A 16,247-nucleotide genomic window follows, 5' to 3' on the forward strand; every position below is an offset into this window, starting at 1 on the left:
GTTTGTTTTTAAACCAAAACTCAATACCTCACATTTATCCAAATTAAATTCCATCTGCCACTCTTTAGCCCATTGACCCCCATTGATTAAGATCTCTTTGTAATCTTAGATAACCTTCTTCACTGCCCACTATACCAATTTTGGTGTCATCTGCAAACTTACGAATTATGCCTCCTATATTCACATCCAAATCCATTTATGTAAATGACAAAAAAGTAGACCCAGTACCGATCTGTGTGGAACACCGCTGGTCACCAGTGTCCAGTCTGAAAAACCACCCTTCATCACCTCCTACAGTCAAACCAATTTTGTATCCAATTGGCAAGCTCACCTGAACCCCTTGTGATCTAACTTTACTAGTTAGGCTATTATGTGGAACCTTGTCAAAGGCTTTAATAAAGTCCAACTAAACAATGCCTACGTCAATTTTTTTGGTCAATTGCTCAAAAAACTTAAATTGTGAGATATGATTTTGCTCGCATACAACCATTCTGACTAGCGCTACATCAGTCCTTGCCTCTCCAAATGCATGTAAATCCTACCTTTTGGAATCACTTCCAACAACCTACCCACCAACATCATCAAGCTCACAGGTCTATGGTTCAGAGCTTCTCCCTACAGCCTTTCTTAAATAAAAGCAAATTAGTCACCCTCCAGTACTCCAGCATCTGACCAGTGGTAATAGATAGTATTTCTGCAAGAGGCTCCCCAATTTCTTGCCCACCTTCACACCGTGTCCTGGGAAACACTTTATCAGGTCCTGGAGATTTATCCACTTATATGTTACTAGATGGCTTGAGTTCTTTACTTTTAGCCATGGTTGTGATTTCAGTTGTCAGTTTGCTTCAGAAGTGTTAGGCAGTGAAAACCATGAATTACAAATATAAATAGCAACTTTAATACTTATAAGACCATTAACCAGAAGATGTAGGAGCAGATTTAAGTTATTCAGCTCTGCCATTCCATGAAATCATGGCTAATTTGAAAATCCTCCATCTACTTTCCTGCCTTTTCACTGTAGTCCTTGTTTCAAACGGTTACGTCTTATGGTTCTAACCTTTCCCAGAAACAACCTCTGTGCATCTGTACTGTCAAGCCCTCTAAGAATGTTTCAGTATGTTTCAAGAATGTTTCTAAAAGTTTTTCACTTATTCTTCTAAACTCCAACGAATATTGGTTCAATCTACTCAAGCTCCTCTCATTAAAAGAACTCCTCCCTTCCCCAGAATCAACTTGTTGAACCTTCTCTGAACTGTCTTCAATGTCAGTTGATCTTTCCTTAGATAATGGAACCAAAACTGTTCACAGTATTCTAGAGATAATGGGAACTGCAGACGCTGGAGAATCTGAGATTACAAAGTGTGGAGCTGGATGAGCATAGCAGGTCAGGCAGCATCTTAGGAGCAGGAAAGCTGACATTTCAGGCCTAGACCCTTCATCAGTAAAAGGGGGATGGGGAGAGGGTTCTGAAATAAATAGGGAGAGAGGGGAGGAGGCGGATCGAAGATGAAGATAGAGGAGAAGATAGGTGGAGTGGAGACAGACAAGTTAAAGGGGCAGGCGTAGGTCAGTTCGGGGAGGACGGACAGGTCAAGGGGTCGGGATGAGGTTAGTAGGTAGGAAATGGAGGTGCAGCTTGAGGTGGGAGGAGGGGATAGTTGAGAGGAAGAACAAGTTAGGGAGACGGGGAACGAGCTGGGCTGGTTTTGGGATGCAGTTGAGGAAAGGGAGATCTTTAAGCTTGTGAAATCCACATGGGAACCCTGCAGCCCAGTGGTATCAAAGTGGAACATAAGTCGCTGTTCCTGCAACCTTCGGGTCGCATCGTTGTGGCACTGAAGGAGGTCCAGGATAGACATGTCTTCTAAGGCATGAGAGGGGGAGTTGAAATGTTTCGTGACTGCGAGGTGCAGTTGTTTATTGCGAACTAAGCGTAGGTGTTCTGCAAAGCGGTCACCAAGCCTCCACTTGGTTTCCCCAATGTAGAGGAGGCCACAACGTGTACAGCGGATGCAGTATACCACAGTGGCAGATGTGCAGGTAAACATCTGCTTGATGTGGTAAGTCTTCTTGGGGCCTGGGATGGGGGTGACGGAGAGGTGTGGGGGCAAGTGTAGCAGGCTGCAGGGGAAACTGCCAGGTGTGGTGGGGTTAGAGGGGATAGCGGATCGGACAAGGGAGTCCCAGAGAGAAAGTGATTTCTCCGGAAGCCAGACATGGGTGAGGATGGAAAAATGTCTTTAGTGGTGGGGTCAGATTGTAAATGGAGAAAGTGTCGGGAGAATGATGCGTTGGATCCGGAGGTTGGTTGGGTGGTATGTGAGGACAAGGGAGGTTCTCTTTTGGCAGTTATTGTGGGGACGGGGTGTGAGGATCAGTTGCGGGAAATGCGGGAGACATGGTAGAGGGCGTTCTCAACCACTGCAGTGGTGGGTTGGGGGGGTGGCGAGGGAAGAAGAGAGGGGAGGTGGGTGGGGAGAGTGTGTTGCGGTCCTTGAAGAACAAGGACATCTGAGATGTACAGGAGTGGAATGCCTCATCCCGGGAGCAGATGCAGCCGAGGCAGAGGAATTGGGAATAGGGGATGGCATTTTAGCAGGAAGGTGGGTGGGAGGGAGGAGATGTATTCTCGGTAGTTGAGGGAGTTGGTGGGCTTGAAATGGATATTGGTTTCTAGGTGGTTGCCTGAGATGGAGACAGAGGTCCAGGATGGTGAGGGATGTGTTGGAGATAGTCCAGGTGAACTTGAGGTTAGGGTGGAAGGTGTTGGTGAAGCAGATGAACTGTTCGAGCTCCTCTGGGGAGCATGAGGCAGTGCTGACAGTCAACAATGCAACAAAGGAAGAGGTGGGGGTTTAGGGCCAGTGTAGGTACACAAGAGGGATTGTGCCACGTAACCTACAAACAGGCAGGCATAGCTTGGGCCCATGTGGGTACCCATTTAGTCTAGGTGTGGTCTGAACATTGCCTAGTATGGTTTTAACAGCCCATCTCTATTTTGATACTCCACTCCCTTTGAAATGGGAATAATGTTTACTTTTCCCCATTAACAGTGAAATTGTGTGCTAGCTTTTTGAGACTTACACACAAGGATTCCAAATTCCTGTGCTGTAGCATTCTGCAGTTCCTTTGCATTAAAGTAATACTGAATTCTTCCTGCTAAACTGCATAACAAGTTTTCATACACTATATTCGATCTGCTAATTGTTTGCTCTGTTTTGGGCACAGCTTACACTTCAATCTATAGAACAGTCTATCCCTTTTAACACAAATGGAAATCAAAGTGATTCCTGGCTTCCGAGGGTTTACTGTCACTTTTTTCTTTCCTAACCTGGTAAACTTTAAACCTAGAACCATCCATTATTGGGGGCTTTCCCCCCCACTTCGAGATTCTCCTTTTAGCTAAGTGAATCTTCCTCTAATTTAAATGAATGAATGAATAAATTAGCTTCATTGTTACATATACACAATGAGTACAGTGAAAACAGAACAATACAGCGCAGAACAGGCCCTTCGGCCCTTGATGTTACGTCAACCTGTTAACTAATCTAAGCCCCTCCCCCACGCTATCCCGTCAACATCCATATGAAAAGCTTAAACACTGACATTTACAGTGTCATCTTAGGTTCAAATGTAGTTTAATTTAGATAAATGTGTGGTTATACACATTGGTGGCAAGAACAGGAAGGCAGATTACTATCTCAATGGAGTCAAGTTAGGTAAAGGGGAAGCACAAGATCTAGGTGTTCTTGTACATCAGTCAATGAAAGCAAGCATGCAGATACGGCAGGCAGTGAAGAAAGCTAATAGCATGCTGGCCTTCATAACAAGAGGAATTGAGCACAGGAGCAAAGAGGTCCTTCTGCAGCTGTACAGGGCCCTGATGAGACCGCACCTGGAGTATTGTGTGTGGTTTTGGTCTCCAAATTTGAGAAAGGACATTCTGGCTATTGAGGGAGTGCAGCGTAGGTTCACAAGGTCAATTCCTGGAATGGTGGGACTATCATATGTTGAAAGATTGGAGTGACTGGGCTTGTATACATTTGAGTTTAAAAAGATGCGAGGGGATCTTATTGAGGCGTATAAGATTATTAAGGGATTGGACACTCTGGAGGCAGGAAGCATGCTCTCTCTGATGGGTGAGTCCAGAACCAGAGGACACAGTTTAAAAATAAGGGGTGGACCATTTAGAACAGAGTTGAGGAGAAACCTCTTCACCCAGAGAGTGGTGGATATACGGAATGCTCTGCCTCAGAAGGCAGTGGAGGCCAACTCTCTGGATACTTTCAAGAAAGAGATGCATAGAGCTCTTAAAGATAGTGGAATCAAGGGTTATGGGGATAAGGCAGGAACAGGATACTGATCGTGGATGATCAGCCATGATCATAATGGATGGTGGTGCTGGCCCGAAGGGCCGAATGGCCTACTCCAGCACCTATTATCTAATGTCAAAAAGGTACCTACGTATAGCATCTCTGCTTACAAGATCTTAGCAAATACAGAAATAAAATGTCCAGCATTGTAGAAATAAAAGTTCAGAACAAAGGTCTTCCAATCCAGAACACAGTGGCAGCCAGCTTCAATCTGCACTGTTTTACAGTCTCTCAAATTTGTTTTTACAATATGTGAACAAGCAACCATCCACATTTCTGTAGGAACAATTACTGAACTGAACCAGTGGAGTTTTGATGCAACATGCACCCTAAGAAGAACAAAACCATTTATTTCAATTTGTAATGCAATCACAAAAAAAATTGAAGTTTAAAAGAAATTATAAAGGCATTATATAAGGCATTTGATAAGGTTCCCCATGGAAGGCTCATTCAGAAGGTCAGGAGGAATGGGATACAGGGGAACTTAGCTGCTTGGATACAGAATTGGCTGGCCAACAGAAGACAGCGAGTGGTAGTAGAAGGAAAATATTCTGCCTGGAAGTCAGTGGTGAGTGGGGTTCCACAGGGCTCTGTCCTTGGGCCTCTACTGTTTGTAATTTTTATTAATGACTTGGACGAGGGAATTGAAGGATGGGTCAGCAAGTTTGCAGACGACACAAAGGTCGGAGGTGTCGTTGACAGTGTAGAGGGCTGTTGTAGGCTGCAGCGGGACATTGACAGGATGCAGAGATGGGCTGAGAGGTGGCAGATGGAGTTCAACCTGGATAAATGCGAGGTGATGCATTTTGGAAGGTCGAATTTGAAAGCTGAGTACAGGATTAAGGATAGGATTCTTGGCAGCGTGGAGGAACAGAGGGATCTTGGTGTGCAGATACATAGATCCCTTAAAATGGCCACCCAAGTGGACAGGGTTGTTAAGAAAGCATATGGTGTTTTGGCTTTCATTAACAGGGGGATTGAGTTTAAGAGTCGTGAGATCTTGTTGCAGCTCTATAAAACTTTGGTTAGACCGCACTTGGAATACTGCGTCCAGTTCTGGGCGCCCTATTATAGGAAAGATGTGGATGCTTTGGAGAGGGTTCAGAGGAGGTTTACCAGGATGCTGCCTGGACTGGAGGGCTTATCTTATGAAGAGAGGTTGACTGAGCTCGGTCTCTTTTCATTGGAGAAAAGGAGGAGGAGAGGGGACCTAATTGAGGTATACAAGATAATGAGAGGCATAGATAGAGTCGATAGCCAGAGACTATTTCCCAGGGCAGAAATGGCTAGCACGAGGGGTCATAGTTTTAAGCTGGTTGGTGGAAAGTATAGAGGGGATGTCAGAGGCAGGTTCTTTACGCAGAGAGTTGTGAGAGCATGGAATGCGTTGCCAGCAGCAGTTGTGGAAGCAAGGTCATTGGGGTCATTTAAGAGACTGCTGGACATGCATATGGTCACAGAAATTTGAGGGTGCATCCATGAGGATCAATGGTCGGCACAACATTGTGGGCTGAAGGGCCTGTTCTGTGCTGTACTGTTCTATGTTCTATGTTCTATGTTCTATAAATCGATATACAAAATTAATATCAGTTGTTTGTTTATGTATCTTCGAGGGACAACATTCAGCACATTCTTCAAGACCAGATTTTTTCAAACAGAGGCAAGTCTATTAGCAAATTATACTAATTGAATCCAGGTTCTAGAGTGCTGTTGCATTTCCTATATAAAATTACAATGCCATTTGCGATGTTCACTGAAAACCATCTCACCTTCACTTTATTCTCCAAACTATACATTTGTGATGTTGAGAGATACGACTTTACACCAATTCATTTCATGATGTTGGTAAGTAAACCACTAAATGGTTTTCAATCAATGCTGCACTTTATTCAAATAACTGGAAGAATGTATTCTGTCCATTTTCAAGTTGGTGAATATGGGACCAATTGGCAAAAGTTATGTATAATAGCATATACTGAAATGGTCAGTATTTTACAGATTCCCTGAATCAACTGCGATATTTCAACATGAGATTTTATAGCTCGTCATCCCTTATCTGAATGTGAGTCAAGTCTCAAAAGACTGACCACTCAGTTGGGGTTCAGGATCAAGGTACATGTTCCTACAACAATGGTGAGCACATAAAATTTTCAAATCCCAAACCCTGCAAGCACGAGATTGTAGAATTTGTATCACTTTTTTGATAAACAACCTGCACACCTATAATGAAGCATATGTTCTAACAATTTGAAAAAGAATTGAGAAATATCAGTAAACAAGTAGCACTCGATCCTAAAGTGCCTTTGATTAAGTGTGCCTTATTAGGTAGTCCCTTAATGGCAAAATTCTAAATAATCGTTGACAACATGTGCAGATCTTTGAAAAGCAGAGTCACTAAAACCACACACTTACTCAACTCGCATATTTCACTATGATAGCTAGTGTTTTACTATTACTTTAAAATTAACTTTTACCTTAAAATTTTGGCAAGTGTGACTATGATCTACAAATACTGTACAACAACTTCAGAGCAAAGGAAGAGTCCCATACCTCTCCACTGAGGATACTGGAGGTAATTTTACCCTTAATGCCAGCATAATTAGCTGGGTCCATCCAAAGCAGAAATTCCCAGCACCGAGAAAACGAGATGGAGAGGGAGTGAAAAATCTCACGGGAATGAATGCTGCATGTTTGTTTTAAAAAAAAAAGGATGAATTACTCGAAAAGCACATTTAATGTATTATACAATAACCCTAGCATCGTTCAATCAGACTCCAATCTCAAAATGCTAGACATTTAAACTGGAATGATTGTAAAATATCCCACGTCTCTTATATAATCTATTAGTTTAAAGCTGGGTTTCAGAGCTGCTTCAGTCTACTAAATCATATGAATATGCAGTCTAACAATAATACGTCCAGTGCTAACAGTCAAATCAGACACATACTGGTATAAAATTGCTATGTCTCTGAGTGGAAAACCTGAACAGACTATATGAAGCCAACTGTTTTTGTGGGTTCACACAATATTACAGTTCATTTCCAGTTGTCTTCACTTATATAGATAATGTCAGAACGTCCCATTCATACAAGCAAAGACTGTGTAATTATTTGTTGGGGTCTGCACAAGACAGAGAGCACACTTTCTCATTTATCTGGAATATTCCAAAGCTTTTTACAACTAATTTAATTTATAAAGTAAATGAGGCAAATTGGTGAGTAGTATGGGTCCAGAATAAGCAAGAAGAAATATTAGATAACTTACTTTAACTTAAAGTGTGGTGGTTAAGGAATGAATATTGATAATTGTTAACTTTTTCTTTCAACTGAGCAAGTGGGTCTTAAGTTAACAGGTCATCAGAAATAAATCAAGAACTTCAGACTTGGAGCATTCCTTTGCTTCTAGGCATTCTAGATTCAATACCAGTGGGATAGCGAGTGGGACTGAAGGTTCTGTTTCCATGTTGTACATCTGTGACTCCAGGTTTAAAAAAACCTGCCTCAAAATATAAAAATACTACCAGAAGCTAGCAATTAGCAAGGAAGTAAGTCTTGGTCACTGTAAAATCTAACTGGGTGTGAACAGTAGTCAGACGTTTTGAGATGTTGGGAAGGGGAGGTGGCATTCCTTTCTTTGCAGTTTAAAAAAAAATGAAAGTGCCAAGAAGTTAGTTTAATTTTCCCTCACTAGTTACCACAAGCTGTTGCTTTTAACCAATAAATCAGACTTTATACGATGTGAATCAATCACTGTGTCCTGCAAGCAACTGAAAGTACCTGAAGAGACATCAAGAAGCAGCAAGTCCTGACAAGCCAAAAGGTTCATCTCAGAGAACCCTATGGATAGAGACCATTGAACTGCTTTTCCCAGTTTCCTCTCCACTCATAACACCAATTATTTTTGCCTCTCATATCTCTTAGACTATCGACTTAGCACTTTCTCACTTCGTGCTTACTTGGAAGCTGCAAGCCTGTCTACTTCCGATTATTTCTCTTTGCGCATACTCACTGACTTCAGTATTAGATTACAGGTTGCCAGCTTTTGTGTGGGTCACACTGCCTGTTAGCGCACAGGATCTTCAATGCTCAGCTCCAAGCTACAGCCGGAGGCTTGCATTGCTTTTTGGTGCAGAAGAAATGGAAAGCAGCTTGTTATTGTGACAGTATGGAAAAGTCAAGGGTGGACATTTCGCAGTATGTCAGCAGTCTAAGTTAACATCATATTTGTACCATATGCTTACTGTTTATGCGGTAAACAGTGCATTTGCTTCAAACAACCACATATGAAAGTCAAAGGTGAACTGAAGTCAAGTGTGACTACATTCACCCAAAGCGCTTACCCATACCAGGTCAGGAACTTGGTCCTACCAGAATCCAGGGATCCATTTCTCACAGTATGGGTACTGGGTCACGATCAGCCCTGCAGGTCAAATGCAACCAGTCCAAGGGCTCATAGGTAGGTCAGTCTGAGGGGGTGGTTCAATTGGGGCTCTCCTGTCAGTCAGGAAAGTGAGCCAAAGTCAATCCTGCAGACTAGGGAAATAACAGTCAGAAGCAGTCCATGCAAGTCTTGTTTCTTGCACAAGAACACAATGGTGACTTTACCATATTGGATCGTAAGGTCAACTGTGCAATAACTGCACAAAACGGTCAATATTGCATGAAAAGTGGGTACAGTAAGTTACTGAGATAACACGGTGTGAAGCTGGATGAACACAGCAGGCCAAGCAACAGAGGACCAGGAACGTTTGACGTTTTGGGTCGGGACCCTTCTCCAGCATCGCAGTTCCCACTATCTGTGGGACGGTAAGTTACTGCTCATTTCTTCAGAGCACAGTGAAATTCTTGGAATTGAAGGCCAGACTACGAGTTTTTGAGTAATCGTGCATCCACTGACTCAGTTAAGTCACTCATCTGGCTTCAATTTGCACTTCACTGGCAGGAGATTCTTTACCCAAATCCTGGCCTCAAGTAAACAGGAGCATGAAATTGTGCACACTAATTCCCTCCTTGTCATGTCAGTAAATCAACAGTGCTTCAAATCAAATACTCAGTTTTCAAACATACTCCACATCTGCCAGACTCTCTCAAATATAAACATGCAAGGACATAGTGTGTAATGTGAAAGGGAGCCTTTTCTTTGGGGATGTAGGGGGCCTAGTGGTGGCTTACTAGCAGACTTCTACTCGCAGTGTAGCAATGACAATTTTGGAAATGCAGTATGCAACTGGATAACAAGTCTGAGAACTCTGTATGACAACTGCATCCTGAGAAATTCCCATGCCACATTGAGCGTATAGCCTGAGCCTTCCTTAACGTGGATGTAAGGGCAGAACTGCACCATTCAACAAACTTGTATTAGTTTTCTGACGTTCCTCATAGATCATTGTTCAGAGATCTTATATAGTGGTCATGATGGTTGCATTCTGATCATTCAAGAGCACCCAACAGCTGAGGCTACATTCAGTCAAAGAGTTGGAATCTTTGGAGAGAGGAGTATTCTTGGCAGTCCAAGAAGCTGCTCACTTCTCAGCTGACTGTGTCTTAACTAGATCTGACAGTAAATATTGTACTACTGCAGCCATTTTAACAGTGTGAGTGAAGATACATTTACAAAAGTGAAAGGTTACATACAATGATGTGCCAATCAAGTGCCCTCTAAGTTATCTTTCTTCTTCTGCCTCCTACTTCGCTTAAGTGCAGTTCTGACTTCTGCAGTTAGAGAGCGAGCTCATTCTAGGTGGCATGGAAGGCTCAGGCTGTCATCCTTGGAGTTTATTAGGCCTAGAAGAGCCAGGCCTGCTCAGAGAGGGCCCTGCCCAGATACAGACTCCCCTCCTTTGAACTTATACAGTGGGACTCGCTGGGTTGGCTATCCATTGATGCTTAGCTGTCCCCATGAGGAATCATATTCTTCCCCAGCCAATTCTAGAATTTTCTGCTTGTAAGGTGGGAGAGTCTCATGGTCACCTTGCTTGTTGGTACTGTCCCTCTCAAGCCAGTTATGTGCCAGCTTTTCCAGCAAACTGACAAAAGGAGGGATTGACTCTGGTGGAAGTGAATTGAAGAGCAGTTAGTGATGATACAGGTGTCAAGTTGTCTCGACTGAGCAAATACAAGCACGGAGGGCAGGAAGGGAAAATAGCTTAGAATAATGAGGTGGGCACGAGCCATTGAATGGACAAGAATGCAATAATGAGAGATGTCACTCAAAAGCGTGGATGAAATGCATGGGCAATGGCAGAGTTTGAGTGGGCGGTTGTAGCAGAGAGAAAATGATGGAAATTACTCATGCACAATGTAGAAAAATTTCCCTGGGTGTTCCTCTTAACCTAGCCAAGCACTGGCCCAGGCACTGTCCAGGCTGGTTTGGTCTGATCTGGCCGTTGTGGTGACCTGACGGAAAAATGGTACCTCAGACCCTCCACTATCCTGTAGCTGCTATGAGAGGTGAACGTTCTTTGCTGAACCATTATAGTGTAGTACAATGAGACATTCACTTTCTGGTTAACAACATCTGGAACTCTGTGCATTAAATGTGGCATCAGTAGCATAAAAACCAGAAGGTCCTAGAAGTGGCAAGAACTTAATACCAATTATGGCATGATTCCACAAGTTCGGTTCTGAGGAGCTCAGTTTTATAATTAATGAGGTGAAAAGCGGAGGTTTGCTCAAGGAAAGTCACCCTGAATTATAGTGGACGAAGTGTCAAAAATCCCACATTCACGAAAACCCTAACTGAAAGTGAGGGAATTCTGCCTATGAAAGCCGATAATAAGAGTTTCTATAACTATTTAAATCAGAGATAAAGTGAAAGTTGGTCCTACAGGAGGTGAATCCAGAGAAACAGTGAGACACCATGCGAATACAATAAGCATCCTCCGCAGCAAAGATTGATAAACACAAGTAGCATCCTAGAAACAGTTGCACATTAGGAAGCAGGAATGAGGGAGGAGCTAAAGAAAATTAAAAATAATCAATGAGGTGGTATCAAGCAAATTATAGTAGGTGTAGGCTGACAAGTCTCCAGGTACTAATGGGCTTTATCCTAAGGTCATAAAAAGTGGCTGAGATTTTTGACACACTGGTTCTAAATTTCCACACTACCCATTTTATTAGGTTGGAAAATAGCAATAATTCCTTTACTCAAAAACAGAAACTAAATCAGCAAATTACAGGCCAGTCAGACGAGCATCTGTCATAGGGACAATGTTTTAAGCTCCTATTAAAGATATTAGAATAATTCAACATAATTGGGTGGAATCAACAGAATTTTGTCAAACGGAAATAGTTTAACCAAGTTATTGTTTCTGAAGTAGTAAGGTGTTGTGGATATAATGGACACGCAATCTGTACCAGCTGGGGTTACCATGAAGGTACATTCTTAACTTTGCTCTCCATGTGAGGTGCAGTGACACTCAGATTAAACCATCAGTCTCTAAAAAGAGAGAGAAACCTTACGGTCCTCTGGAACTATAATGACTATGGCTTTATCTTGCATACTCGATTTCCAGAAAGCATTTGATAAGTGTACCACAAAAGTTATTATGGAAAATAAAAGCTCATGGTTAAGGGGTACCATAATGGCATAGATAAAAGATTGGCTAGCTAACAGGAAACAGTAGGCAAAGATCAGTCTTTTTCAAGTTGGCAAGATGTAATGAACAGCATGGCATGAGGATCAATGGTCTAGCCTCAGCTACTTACAATTTGTAGAAATGACCTGGAAAAATGAATCAAAAGTAGCGTTACTGAAATGATACAAAGATAGGTGGAAACGTATATTGCAGCCTCCTTATGTCCTCTTCACAAAGGGACATAGATTGGTTACAAGAATGGGAAAAGATCTGCGAAAGAGTGTGATGTGGGAAAATGCGAGAATGTCCATTTTGGCAGAAACAACAATGAAGCACATTATCTAAATGATAAGATTGTAGAAGTCTGAAATGCAGAGGGATCCGAATGTCCTATAGCATGATCGCAAAGATTAGTATCAAGCTAATTGAATGTTATTGTTTATTGCAAGGCAGGTTGAATACAAAAGTATGTTTCATTTGTACAGTACATTGAGAGTCCACATCTGGACTAATATGTGGGTATTAGTATCCTGATTTAAGGAAAGATTAAAATGCACTGGAAGCAGTTCAAAGAAAGCTCACTATACCGAGAATGGACAGGTTTATCTGATGAGTAAAGGTTTGGCAGGCTAGGCTTGTATTCACTGGAGTTTTGAAGAACAAGAGGAAACTTGACTGAAATACAAGACCCTGAGGTTAACTTGACATTATGGAATTGGAAAGGGTGTTTTCTGGGAAAATCTAGAAGTTCAGGTAACTACTAGAAAATAAGGGTTGCTTATTCAGACGGGACAGGAGAAATTTTTGAGAGTTTAGTATCTTCAGAACTCTCTTCCAAGAGAAAAACAAATGGTGATATAAGCTGAGCTTTTGGATATTTTGAGGTGGCTGGGTTCTTATTCAGTTGTTTTTTGGAGGGAGGCAGTGCAGTGTATGGTTATCAGCACTAGGCAGGAATGTGGAATTGAGGTTGCAATCAAATCAGCTATGACGTTACCAAGGCAGAGCAGGCTCAAATAGACTCCTATTACCAACTCATATTTGTACGCTGTACCAACGGAACCAAAAAAACATCCAGAATCAATGTTAGTGACACACAAATTCACTATCAAACAGAAGGGTCACTAAACAGCTCAATATTGGCACTTGAGTGGCCCCAGAGCACCAAATTAATTTTAAAACATAACATTTTTGATGGATTCACAGTAGTGCTGCAAATATTTTATTAACCAGCATCAATGGAACCAGGAATGTACCAGTTGATCAAGGAGTCCACATAATCAATGTAAAAACACACACTAAGTAATAGAAATGCAATGCAGGCAGTCTACACATCACTGTTATACTTTATTACAGAATAAATCATTTAATAAAGTTTACTGGCAGACAGCCTTTTCACTTGGACTACTCGGACATCATGGAGATCACAATAATACAGGAAACTTCCCCCATTTCAGATGTATAACCTTTGCCGGTTTATCGAGAGTGCTGGTTCATTAGTTGGCAGTTAAAACAAAGTTTGTTGTAATTCTACAACATTAAAGATTATATCTTCATTTTAAAAGTACAGTTCCTTTTTTAGAAAAGGAATACTTATACAATTCTGATTAACAGACTTACTGGCTGATTGTTTTCCCCCTCTAAGGTGCTTCTTGAGATATTCAGAAAGGTCGAATACAAAATGCAGATATTACCTCTTTGTGATGTATTCCACATATCCCACAGAATCTTCAATTCGGCGCTTCTTGGTGCACAGCAATAGCCGGTTGAAGTTAGCATAGATAATTGATGAACCCAGCCTCTTAAACTCTGCTACCAGCCTATGCAAAATAAAAAGCATACATTGACACTCAGTCTGTGCAAAATCACACCTCGACTATTTTGTTTAGATAAAGGGGTATACTTGGCATTCCAGGTCACAAGGTCACTCTCATACAAGCAAGAGAGAGACAACTGAATGTGGTTTAACCTGAGAGTCACCATACCTCAGATGACGGGAAAGGGTGAGAGCAGAGTCATTCATGGTAAACTCAGCCAATGCAGAAATTAAATCCATGCTGTCTGCATCACTTTGAATTGCAAACCACCCGTCCAGCCATAGGAGCCATGTAAGCATAGGATAGCCTGGCAGTGACATTTTTTGTAAGCATACCACATTCCCACTTGAGATGAAATTTAGCACCATTAATGCACTCTCCAATTTCCACCTCACATTATGTGTGTGTCTCTCTCTCATCCCATCCAGTGCTTTTAAGAATTCTCTTCCCTCAGTTTGGCACATTAATAGCACCTTAAATGCTACAAATCCTAGTGGTCACTGAATCAGCCAAAGGCTAAAATGTTGTCCAGACAGCATTTGAACACAGAGTATTTGAAGAGCTGTGAACGGTGCTGAACATGGTGCAAGCATCTCAGCTTCTGACCTTGTGATGAAGGAGAAGTTACTGATGAATCACCTAAACATGTTTTGACCTAGGACACTACCATGCAATGCGTTGGGGTTAAAATGATTGGCCTCCTACAGCCACAACACAATCCAGTGCTGCTTCAATGCTGCACTGGAGCATCAGCCTAGATTATCACGTTCAAGTCCTGGACTAGAATTTAATTCCAAAACCTTCTGACTTGGGCCACAAATCAAGCCACAGCTAACGAACGAACTGAGTTGAATGAGTGGTACTTTGCTAGAAGTGCCAAATTTAAGATATTAAACGGAGGCTCCATCTGCTTTTTCATTTGGTCATCAATCCCACACTAATACTAAGTTTGGGAAACTTGGTCAGCATGGACGAGTTGCAGCTTCCCTTCTGAGCTGCCAAACACACAGAATCTACCTCCACCTGTGTCTCAAGATTCATAACAGAACTGTCCTGGCAGATTCATCATTTCAGCATTCTTCTTGCTGTAAGAAACTAATCTCTTTCAGTTTGGACATTACTTTCTCTCCCTTTGTTCAATATCTTGTCACGTACATGCACCACCTTTCCAAGGACCTCCAGCACTATGACACAGTATTGTGTTTTTTTATTTTCACCATGCTCTTTTTAACATAGATATTCAAGCCTTCTAAAGTCCATTCATTGAGGCTGAGGGCTGACCTTATAGAGGTTTATAAAATCATGAGGGACCCGAGATAGGATGAAAAGCCGAGATCCTTTTCCCCAGGGTAGGAGACTCCAAAACTAGGAGGGCACAGGCTTAAAATGAGAGAGGAAAGATTTAAAGGGACCTGAGGGGTATTTCTTTTTTCAGGCAGAGGATGCTGTGTGTATGGAATGAGCTGCAAGAAGAAATGGATGTTGGGGGTACAATTACAATAAATGTTAAAGGCATCTGGATGGGTACACAAATTATAAGTGTTTACAGGAATATTGTCCAAATGTCGGCAAATGGGGCTAGATTAATTTAGGATAACTGGTTTGCATGCATGGGCTGGACCGAAGGGTGTTTCCATGCTGTAAGCCCTATGATTGTGACAATCAGGGTGGCCCGAGAGTCTTTGTTTCTTCCCTTGAGCAGCAGCTCAACTGATCGCTATCTACCATCACACTCCAGTAGCTGGCTGAACACCTTCTCCTTGGGCTCCACACACTTCCTTAAAATAAAACAAAAGGTGTTGCCATGAAAACCCACAAGTCCTAGCTTTCCTTTCTTTTTATGGGATAGTTTTTCTCCACTCCCACTTTGGTCACCACTCACGTCTTTTCATTTTTGCGCTAATTGCATTTATCTCAACTTGAATCTGTAATTGTGCTCACAATTCTTTTTTTTATATTTACACATTTCTCAGATCTGCTCTGGGCCATTGTCCATGACAAATTTTAGTAACATTTCTTGCCTTTTAGGGCTTCTTAAACATCGAGTCAGGAAGGAGTCTTGTGCATAATGTAATAAGAGTATCCATTTTGTTAAACTTTGGAAGTTTATTTCAGTTTCCCAATTGACTCAACTGGCCTTCAAAGGCCTAGAAAGTCACTCAGTTGGACATGTGCAAACATCAACAGAATGTCTGCCATTTCTACAGTGGCCACAAATGCTTCAAGCACTAGAATACTCCATGTAATAATTCTCTTTGGTCAACCAGACGTTTGTGGGCATATGAGGGTACAGAACTGCCTGAAACAGTTATTTTGTTCTCTGAATGGAAATCTGGAGAGGACAGAAGATGCACTTAGCAAGTGCTTGAAAGCAAACATGTAAAATCTTAAGGAAAAAACATGTTAAAATGTTATGGCTATAATATCTTTAGAAATTGCAGATAATTTCACAAGGTGCTTGTAGTTTAGTCTTCAATGCTT

General features: G+C 41.9%; 1 protein-coding gene across 2 annotated transcripts in view; it reads right to left on the minus strand.

Moving 5' to 3' along the window:
• Positions 1 to 16,247, minus strand: part of pole (polymerase (DNA directed), epsilon) — a 132,097-nt gene that overhangs the window by 22,714 nt on the left and 93,136 nt on the right. The window contains exons 41-42 of one of the 2 annotated variants that reach the window (XM_048556270.2): positions 13,644 to 13,769; positions 6,924 to 7,056 (exon numbers count right to left, since the gene is read on the minus strand). In XM_048556270.2, coding sequence (XP_048412227.2) covers positions 6,924 to 7,056; positions 13,644 to 13,769 — 259 coding nt within the window. The remainder of the gene's footprint in view (positions 1 to 6,923; positions 7,057 to 13,643; positions 13,770 to 16,247) is intronic. The other variant, XM_048556271.2, reaches the window with a different exon arrangement.

The sequence above is a fragment of the Stegostoma tigrinum genome, chromosome 26, assembly GCF_030684315.1.
Source record: "Stegostoma tigrinum isolate sSteTig4 chromosome 26, sSteTig4.hap1, whole genome shotgun sequence".
Lineage (NCBI taxonomy): Eukaryota > Metazoa > Chordata > Chondrichthyes > Orectolobiformes > Stegostomatidae > Stegostoma > Stegostoma tigrinum.